This window comes from Centropristis striata, chromosome 4, assembly GCF_030273125.1.
Source record: "Centropristis striata isolate RG_2023a ecotype Rhode Island chromosome 4, C.striata_1.0, whole genome shotgun sequence".
In the NCBI taxonomy this organism is placed as follows: domain Eukaryota; kingdom Metazoa; phylum Chordata; class Actinopteri; order Perciformes; family Serranidae; genus Centropristis; species Centropristis striata.
The window spans coordinates 9,858,435-9,869,346 of NC_081520.1; the positions used below are offsets into that span (position 1 = coordinate 9,858,435).

Consider the following 10,912-nt stretch of genomic DNA (forward strand, 5'->3'; position numbering starts at 1 on the left):
TGGTTCATTGCATGAGTGAAAATGCCCCATAGTGGAGGTGATGAGTGAAGAGATTTGTCAGCTAAAAACCAGCTACGATCCTTTTGAGTTCATAAGTGCATTGGACACTACACGGCTTACAGTTACAGGGCACACGTATATCGTGTTACAGTATCCTGTATTTGGTTTCATACAACACAATTTTATCTGGCTATAATGTTATGTTTTGCAATGTGATGTTTTCAGCACGTTAGCATGCTAACATTTGCGAATTTGCACAAAGAACAGGCTAACGGTAATGTCACGGTTGATTCTCTCAAACACAGCAGGCTTAAAACATCAAAACAGGAATACATTTTACATGTAGGTATGCATAAATGGCATAAGGCTTTATGTGTTTTTATAGGCTGTCATATAATACAATACTTTGGATGTGGAGTGAACGTCATAGTGTGGCTGTCTGATCACAACCATCACAACAAAATCAATCAAATGTTGTATTTTTAAGACAAAGACATTGATTTTTCTTTTTTGCTAATTACATTAATTTTTGATATTGATACTTTTTGGTAATCAATATTTCTTGGTTTTTGGAAGAGAGGGATTTGTTGTCAACCTCCTAATCACGGTGTAGTTTTTGGTACAGAACTTGACCTTAAGTTAAGGGATCAACAAGGCTTTTTCAATCCCTCCCTTTTCTCACCAGATTTTTCCATGTCATAGTAAGAAAAGCACAGGTGAAACTGATAACATTAACGATGGCTCAGTTCCATTAAGTGTCCCAGGACGTTATTCCAGTGACTCAGCATGCACAATGCTGTGGCCTCACCTTGATCTCTCCTTGATGTTCTTGAATACACCCATTATACTCCTGTTATCTGTCAAACCGATGCTATGAAAAAGGTCTTTTATACTCTTCTAAAAATGTAACAAACAATCTTTATTAATTTTGAACACAAACACAAATAATTATCATCTGAATTTGAAGATCTCCTCAACTTTATGGAGCTTCAACCCATTGTTTAGCTGTCCGGTTTGCAACTTTACTGTTCTGCGTCACTTTCAGTCACATCACTGAACTGTTTTCACTGAAAAGCAGTCTAACCCCAGTGTACTCAGCACCAAAAAGGAAGACCAGTGGTGGATCTTTTACTGAAGTAAAAAATATAAATGTGTGGAAATACTCAAAGTAAAGGTCCTGCATTCAACATTTTAAAGTAAAATTTCAAAAGTATAGGCATAAAAATATCCTTTAGGTACCAAAAATAAAAGCAGAATGGCCTTTTTTATAGTCATATACTACATTATTTATTCATACCATTCATTTATTCATTCATTATCCTTAACAGCTTATCCGCACTCGGGTGACGGAGGGCTGGAGCTGATCAGATGACAATGAGCAAGAGGCGGGATACACCCTGGATAGGTCACCGGACTATATACTACATTATATAATTGTATTATGAAAAGGATGGTGTGTAAAAAGGATGAGTAAAGTGAAGACTAATAAGGGAATCTTAAACCTAATTAATGATGCCTTTATGTATACATCATGCCATCTTGTTGCAAATGGAAAAAGTGCTGCTAATTTGAATTACTCAAACTGCTGGGTAAACTATGAATTGCCCTTTGGCAAGGCATTCCATTAACTTAGTAAAGTAAAAAGAACAATATATACATGTACTTATACAAAAAATAGTGGTATAAATTTGCAGAAAATGAAAATACTCAAATTAAATACAAGTACCTAAAAAAGGCTTCTTTTTAAGATTAAGATGAATTACTTTATTAATCCCACAATGGGGAGAGTAGTACAATAAAGTAAAAAAAAAAAAGTACAATGTGGAGCATTTAGCAGCTAAAACATCAGGTATTTTCTTATATGCATTATGTTAAAGTTAATGTCTTAAATCTTAAATATGGATTTTGATGTAAGGTTTTCTCTGGTAAATGGCGTGAGATTGGGTAAAATGGAGGATTCAACCCATTTCTGTTATTGCTGTGCTTTAGTGATGGATATTAATCAGATACCCAAATGTAAATGACACACAGATACACAAAGCTTTTGGGTGAATCTCTGGCTTTGAAGCATATCTTTTCTGTGTGGTGCAGTAACAGAGTTATCATCTGTCTCTATATATTTTAATGTAATTAAAAACTGGCAAGGGAGTACAGCAAAAGATGTTGACTTCAGCCAGTTTTTCACCATCAACACCAACCTGTTTCTTTGATTCAGTCTTTTTCAGCCATACAGGAAGAGACAGTCAACATTTTAATGTTTAATGGTTTAATATCAAAGAATAAAGCTACTTTCTTCATCATTCTCACCATAGTATACAATTTCTAACTGATTACACAAGATGCCAGCATTTATTAAATACTTCAATACTCCAACAACATGATTCAAACTAATTATAATACACAATTATAGTACAGGTTCTGTGTCCTCATTTCCACAATAATAAGCTATGTGATTTATAGTGATTAGAAAGTTGCAAGCCTGACCACCGTGTTAGAATGCAGTTTGTAAAATGGAAAATAGTAATATGAAAACAGTAATATTTCTGAATATTGTTCCTAATGACTTGATTGACTATCTCTGCAGCATAATGGCGATACCGTGTAGATGATGAAGTAATGTTTTGGACGTTTGGGAGATCATTTACTGCATGCTTGGTTTTCTCGGTCTGACGTACAACGCAAAGTAAACACTCATGGCGACGATGACGATAGCGAGAATGACGATGCAGACAATGACAGCCACCACAGGGCTGCTGTAGTTGTTGTCATGGGATGGACCTGTGTGAGCAGGGGAGAAGAAGACATGAAGATATCAGACACTATCAGGTGTCATGGGTTTATTAATACTGTTTCCAATTTCTGACTAAGAAAGATGTAACAAAGAAGATTCTTACTGTAAGGGGCCGAGAGAGTTTGAGCTTCTACTGAAAAAATGGAAACAAAACTACAATCAGTAATTGACAGGATTCACATTTTGTGTTAATATTGGTTAGCTAAATAAATAAATTAACATTTTGGGGCACAAATGGGCCCCTGTTGCCTTTGTGCCGAGAGTTAGATTTTAAATTAATGCTCTAATGTGTGTATGCTAAATTATGGAGCCACCGCAAGTAGCTGTAGCTTAGCATAACGACTGGAAACAGGAGAAACAGCTAGCTTGGCTCCGTCCAAAGGTTTTTAATTCCACCAGTACCTCTAAAACTCAACAATTAACATGGTGACCATATTGTTTTTGTTTAATCCATACTAGAAATGACAATTTTCTCATTTCCATTCTTTATGCTAAGCTAAGCTAACTGGCTGCTGTCAAGTCTACAAGTCTCCATTTCTAATCTGACTCTTGGCAAGAAAGAGAATAAGTTAATTCCCAAAATGTCCCCTAAATATTTTAAAGAAAATATATATCACACACAACCATGGTCCCTGGTTAATGTTGTGTGTATGTTTACATTGAAGTGACAAAACCTGACTGGAGCAAAGGAAGAAACGAGGTGTCATGATCTTTTGCTCAACTTTACCAAGTCATTTTTGTGCCTGAACCTTAATCATAACGTGATTACATTGTAAAAGTGATTTTATTTTTCAACTTAATTTTTAAAAGTTTTGGAAGGCACAAAAAAACTTCGTCTGAGATAGGGGCATCAGATTAGAAAACACTTCTATGTGTCCTTCTAGGCACGATCAAGTGATGTTGTATTTGTAGAACTTTTTAAATCAGATTTTTTAATAACATAATAATAACATATTCTCAACACTGTACCGACTTATAAAGTCAAGACATCTTGTAAAAATGCTAGCAGAGTAAAAACTTTAAGAAGGGGCAGTAGGTTGAGCACCAAAATCAACCTACTAGATTTGTTAAGTGTCGTTAGCATCTTTTACCTTTTGTTAGCTTGTTGCTGTCATTTGCCGACACAGTGTGAGTGGTTATAAAACATACACAGCTTCGATTTTAGTGTGTTTTTGCTTTCTGTACTGAAAAATTTACTCTGCACTGGAGATTTCAGGTGTATTTTACATCTTTTCATTTCATTTTCACTGAATCTTAGGATGTAGGGAAAGCACAAACATCTCCCCCTTCAGCAGAGAGATGTGATAACACCTCTCTAGTGACAAACTGTGTATAGATTAAAGTCAGTAGAGTTGAGATCAGACATTTTAGGGGACATAAATATAAGGCGAAAAAATATTTTAGTGGTAGGGGACTTTAAATAATTGTTGACATGCAAAGATTCATAACACAAAAAATAGTGCTATGATGTTGAAATTAGGCCTACAGGGCATGCATATGGAGGCGTTTTATTTTAATTAAAGTTTCCTTAAATTAGATATTTTTAAATCGCAATATATTGATGCAATTAGTTTCCCCTAAATACGCACCACTGGTCTGTTGTCCCACAACAATTTTAGGTGAGGTTACTGTAGTGTTGCCCATCACTCCTGAGGTGTCTCTTTTTCTCCTACTGTCAGATCCACACACCTGTTGTGAATAAAGAACAATCAAAACTCTGATGGATGGATGAACAACAAAAACTTCCTACTTGTGATATCTTAGAATTAGGACTCCTAAACTAACTCAGGTATCTACTTACAGGCAATAAAGTGCTGCACGAGTCCACCTCACAGAGCCGGGTGACGCAGTGCAGGTAGAAAGTGGAAATGGTCCTGTCTTTGTGCTCTACAAATCTGAAGGCCTCAAAGGAAAAGTGAGCAATCTGTGACTCACCATTGATCTTTACTTGAGTTTGTGCATCACGTTGACACCTGGGGGGGGGGGGGGGGGGGGGGGTGACAGGTAATGTAACAGCACGTGTGGAAGTCCAAAAAAGCCAGCCTACAGCTAATTGTAAGAGTGAAAAATACTGTGGTTACTTACTCACCCTACAAAAAGATCATAAGAGGTGCTGGGTATGAGATATGGACTTGTTGTTGCATAGCATCTGTCCAGCAGCACGTTGAACCTGTGAGGACAGACATGATTTTAAAGTCTCTTTTCTTATTTCTGTGACACCTGATTTACCGTAAACTGCTTAAATACCTTTCTGTTAGATTGGTAGCTTTAACCGCAACATAAATCTTGGTCTTCAGGTTTAGTCCTGTTTGTGGGATATTCAATATCTCTGTGTACTCTTCATCCTGTTTCACAAAGAAAGTAAAGACAAAATCAAGTTATAGAATGTAAAAAACAAAAGAAAACTCTTTGTCCAATTCTTAAAGATAGTGGGTCTTACACCGTAGAGCGCCATACTCAGTGTGGTGATGAAGCTGCCATTGTTGTCTCTTATTGCAAGACTTGCACCTGATCTGTAATAAACGAAAACAACATTGAATGTAGCTCAATGCTGCTTTTTTTCACATGCAGCAAGAGTTCATTAATGATATACTCACACAGCCAGCTCAGTGTTGTTCAGGAGATACTGCATTGGGTAGAAGCAGGAGTACTTGTACAGGATCTGTAGGCGATAGGTGATGGAACCCTGCGAAGGGTCTACAGAGGAAATAATGCCAGATATGTTGACGTACTGGACATTTGAGAAGTCTGCAAATTGTCCACTCCCAACTTGAGTGATTACCTATTTAAAAAAACAACATATATTTTACTGAAATCAGAAGCAAACTTTTTCCACATGGCACTAAAGCATGAGGTCTTCCACTAAATCTGATGGACAAAGGGTCCCCATTCATGTACAAAGTTGTTAATGCTATTGTGAAGAATACCTTACCGTAAATAAATTATTGCAGGATGAAACAGAAGATTCATTCAAGGGGAATCTGAACCTCAAGACCGGTGGGTTCACAGTCCAGTCAGGAGTCCCTATACACTCGGGCGTGTTCATCTGATTATTGGGGACCATCAGAGATTCATTGTAAAGAGCATTGTACACAGGGCAAAGGAAGATGCTCACTTCCATATACTCAGTGCCGCATTCCACAGTTATGTCAGTGTTTTCTGGGAGGGATGAAGAAAAAAATAGGATGCATATGGAAGTATGAAAATAACAGTAATTGAAGAACATATGAAGGAAAATGCCACAAACCTGGAGCTCTGTTTGTATCGCTAGTAATGCATTCATCTGGTATCTGGGCCTCTGTCCTCAGAATGAGGGCAAGCTGGCACACAAGGATGACCAGCCTCATTGTTCTGAGTGTGGACCTGTGAGAAAACAGCACAACAATGGAAACCAAGGCGCTCACCATCTTTTTTCAAAAGAAAGTGCTTTGAAAGAAAGCTTTTCTAATTTTTTTTTTTTTACTTCAAAGATGATCTATCATTTTTCCAATACATGAGGGGAAAGCCTACAAAGGCAATAGACTGGCCATTACACAAGATACAGTAAGCAATGACTTAAAAGAACAAGGAAATGTGGCATAATTTATGCACAGTTTCAGAAAAAAAAAAATCAGAAAAATTTCCTTGATATGAAATTACTAACATCTTTAAATTCTCTTCGAAAGATTATTTTCAAGATACAATGATAAATATAATACAAATACCAGCTGAAATTCCTTATTAAGATATATGCCATTTTGCATATCATGAAAATTTGAAATAAACTACCATTATTTGTAACATAAAGACCCTCAAAATAAATCTCATAGGTGAAGTTTAGACCCAAAGAAATCCATAATTGGACTGGATTGGATCCATCGAATTAGAGAATTTGTAAAGAGTATTTTTCTCCATTGTTATCACAAAGTAAAACTTTAAAAAATAAGTTGCAGATTTAAATATTTTCTTTAAAGTATAGACTTTGTCATGCAGTGCATCATAAATAAATATAACCTACAGAGTTAAAACACCAGGAAAAAGAAGTGATAAAGTCACGGCAGGGACTCACCTGTAAGTCTTCATTTTCTGTCGTGCTATCGGCCACCAGATCTGTTCATTTATACTGTCGCCCCCAGAGGGGCGTGTGAGGGATGTCTTAGACAATAGTGTAACATGACCTGAGCTTTCAACATCTTCATTTTTCTGAATACTTCACATGCATGTTGCTTTTCAATGACAGTTAATTTAAAATAAGCTGTTTTTTTAAAGGTTATTCTTTTAATGATTGAAATGTGTAGTTGAAATAAATCTTCAGAAAATGCTTTGTTAATAAGTCATTTGTTATGTAAAATTATTATTATAAAGGATTTCTTTATTAGTATTTTCAATCATTGTGTTACATTGTTGTTTACTGAAGATGTCCCGCCAAACACGTCCAATCTATTACTCTATTAATAATCAGCAACACTTGAGATTTAAATTTTGACATTTAAATTTCTTTCACATGACCACAATTAATAATGTCACAGAAAAACAGATCATTCTCACCAAAAAAATGGCCATATAGGTTATGACTCGGAAAGAAGGAAGTCAGGTGACGTAATATAAAGAGCAACAAAATCCACATTAAGTGATCAAATGGTTCAAAAGAACAAGAGACCAGTGTGTTTGTCCTGTTTGAAACAAAAAGTCTGGGTTGAGTAATTTAACATAAACGTTTGTTACATTACACAGTTAAGACATGTAACATAACAACCTATTGTAGCCAACTTATTTGTATCGGAACCATAATTTTCTCCAAAACATATATATATATATATATATATATATATATATATATATATATATATATATGAGGTATATATGGGTATATATATATACCCATATATAACCATATATACCCAGATTTTGTCACCTAAATCTAACCCTTTAGTTCTGTTTCAGTTAACCAGATGACCGTGAAAAACAAAAAAAGTCAAATAGAACAGTCAAATATGTCATTTTAAAGGTCACTAGCAAACACCGTATTCTGTCATTTAGTTATGAGGACGTGTTGCAAAAAAAATGTGTTGCCAGTGATACCATGCCATATGTCCACAGCTCGGCTGTAATATTAATGTCACGTTATTGATCTGAGCAGAGAGAATTTATTTAAGCTTGTGCCAGTCGGTCCTCAATGAGGTCAGCATGTTATTTACAGGCAGGCACAGGAAATTGAAACTGGGAGCTTCTCCTTGAGAGATGAATGAGGTTTCTGATAAGTTATAACATTTTAAAACTAGAGAAGACAGCATTGTGTAATCCATTGTTTGCTTCTATAACCTTGTTTGGAAAAGGGAATACTGGAACAGGGATGTTTACTTGCAAGGTGTCAGGTTGTTTTTGACTGTGCCTCCTCTTGTTGCCACTTTTCCAGCAGTCAGCTTTTAACTTCCAGTAATGCATTAGCAATCATTTTAAATTTGGTCTGGCATTAGATATAACTTTATATGTAGGGCAATGCAAAGTTAATGGCTGGTAAGGATGCTGTGAGATGGAAAAACACTTGATTGCTGTCAAGGGTATGGGCAGGGAAAGTGTTGCATAGGAAACCATAATGTATATACACAAACAGTGTTTTATTTTTCTTAGGACCATGAAAGAGCAAGATCAGTGATCTGATCACAAGTGTTCTCTTTAGAGATCTTATGATGTGATAAAAGTCTCATTATTGTTCTTCCGAGTGCAAGTTTTGTAATGGATCAGTTTTTGTTATGGCCTTAGGCTGTGAACTGTAAATAGCAAATTTCAGTGCTTTTTTGTACAGTGTGTGGATAAGAGACACACCTATCTGAGAGAAATACAAAGTCTTTTGTGAAGCATCACAACACGAAAGGGACTCCCGAGCCACTCAGGTCCCTCAAGAACATCACCACAATACACCAAGAGGATACGGGCTGAAAAAGGTGCTTGTTAGATTACTGTAGACGTATCCAATGTCAAATGCCAGTTTTAATCTCCCCTTTGTTGTCCGAATAAGCATTTGTCTCCAAGCCATGCCATCAGTGTAACTGAGGGCACGTTGCTTCAAAACTTGGACCCAGAAGCAGTAGATGTGGTCACCCTTTGGGAATAGTGATATTAACCTGGTACAGTGCTGTGGCAGATTTGGGTCAGAACCCATAATCAACAACACAAAAGTTTCATATTAAATGGGAACAGATACAATTTGTGTTTACTGAAGTTTGTTTAAATGTACAGTTCACACAAATGTAGAGAGTAAAAACTCTTATTTGTACCTGAACATCTACAGTTTTCAGTTATAAATATAGGCTGACAGGGTATTAAATATCTTAATATGAAGTAAAAAAGATAGGATGATCCCTGTGTTGCCTGAGAATGAAGTAAGCCAAGAGCATGCATTGTTAGCTTTGCTGTGTGCATTCTAAGGCCCGGCTTCAGTATCAGTATATATGTCGGTCAATAACCAGAGGCTGTAGTATCGAAATGCCAAAGATATGTTTGAGGTAATTTAAAAGGTGCACCCACTCTTCACCCACTGTACACTACCTGCTCAGCACCAAACAGCAGACAGACACCGTTAACTAGCTTATGAATAAAGTGAGCCAGATGTTTCCCTCAGTAGTTGATAGAGACCAAAAACAGAGCTAAAAGAGTGAGAGCATTGGATTGCATTCATACGGTGACCCAAATACACAACTCCAGATGAATGATTATGTTGCTGCATAACTGCTGGATGTGTAAATATGGCATATCAAATTCAATGGTGATGGCATTTCAATGTTGTGTTCACAACTTTTTTTGCAGCCATCAAGTGGCCGAAAAATACGCTACAGATTTTGTTACTGTAGGATAGAGCCAGGATGTTTCCATTTGTTTCCTGTATTAATGTTAAGCTGAGCTAAAGGACTGCTGTCTGTTGTTTTCAACAAACAGGCATGACAAGGAAATCTTCTAATCAAACTCTCCAGGTAAATAAGTGCTTTCCCCAAAACGATTAATTTAAGGAATATATTTCCCAACGTTTTGTTTTGTTGGTCTCAACAAACTACTTTGATTTACTCTTATCGCTGTCATCAGTGTAGTTTTTGGTCGCAGCAGGAAGCAATTTTGGATAACCACTGTCTTGGTTCAAGTGGTCTTTAGCTTTATTTCCAAAATAAAGACCATGAGATGCAATTGAAAGCTCCAGACGCAAGTAGACCTTTGAGTTTAAATACATTTGCTGATCAACTGTGAGAATGATTGAAGAATGAGGTTCCAGGCTACACGTTGGGATTTGATGTTTGCGTGATGTTTTTTTTTAGGTATAACATTAAACAATAGGGCTTTGTATTGGCAAGAATGTGGCAGATGATATTCATCATGATACAGGTGATGATTCAATCTATATAGAGAATATATAGAATTATACAGCATACAAACCCTTAAAATTATCTCTGGAATCATGTATTTCCTGATTTTTTGGGACAACTATTAAGAAAAGCGATTAATCACTATGTGCATACAGTACAGGCCAAAAGTTTGGACACACCTTCTCATTCAATGTTTTTCCTTTATTTTCATGACTATTGACATTGTAAATTCATCAAAACTATTAATGAACATATGTGGAATTATGTACTTAACAAAAAAGTGTGAAATAACTGAAAACATGTCTTATATTCTAGTAAGCAAAGGGTGGTTACTTTGAGGAATCTAAAATACAAGACATTTTTTCAGTTATTTCACACTTTTTTTGTTAAGTACATAATTCCATATGTGTTTATTCATAGTTTTGATGCCTTCAGTGAGAATCTACAATGTAAATAGTCATGAAAATAAAGAAAAATGCATTGAATGAGATGGGTGTGTCCAAACTTTTGGCCTGTACTGTATATCCATAAATGTTAAACTCCAACAGATCTTTATTACCAGAGCAGAAAAGAAAAGCTCTATCTACTGTATATGTCCCATTTCATACACAGGGTGTTGTTTGGTTAATGGCTGGGCTTTACTTTATCAACATGCATCTCTTACACTTTGCAACAATGCCAGGCCATTACACATAACACTCTCATGTGTCCGTGAATGTGACTCACAAACATGTGAGGAATGATAGACTTCATATACTTTCAATGGGAACAAAGGAACACATGGATG

The 10,912-nt window shown here is 36.1% G+C and overlaps 1 protein-coding gene across 1 annotated transcript; it reads right to left on the minus strand.

Moving 5' to 3' along the window:
- Nucleotides 1-2,375: 2,375 nt before the first annotated feature.
- Nucleotides 2,376-6,138, minus strand: LOC131970548 (zona pellucida-like domain-containing protein 1). The gene is made up of 10 exons (XM_059331969.1): nucleotides 6,039-6,138; nucleotides 5,724-5,950; nucleotides 5,389-5,573; nucleotides 5,232-5,304; nucleotides 5,039-5,136; nucleotides 4,881-4,961; nucleotides 4,593-4,764; nucleotides 4,381-4,480; nucleotides 2,895-2,924; nucleotides 2,376-2,778 (listed from the first exon to the last, which is right to left on the minus strand). The coding sequence occupies exons 1-10, from the start codon at nucleotides 6,136-6,138 to the stop codon at nucleotides 2,642-2,644; spliced, it is 1,203 nt and encodes a 400-aa protein (XP_059187952.1). The 3' UTR covers nucleotides 2,376-2,641.
- Nucleotides 6,139-10,912: the final 4,774 nt, after the last annotated feature.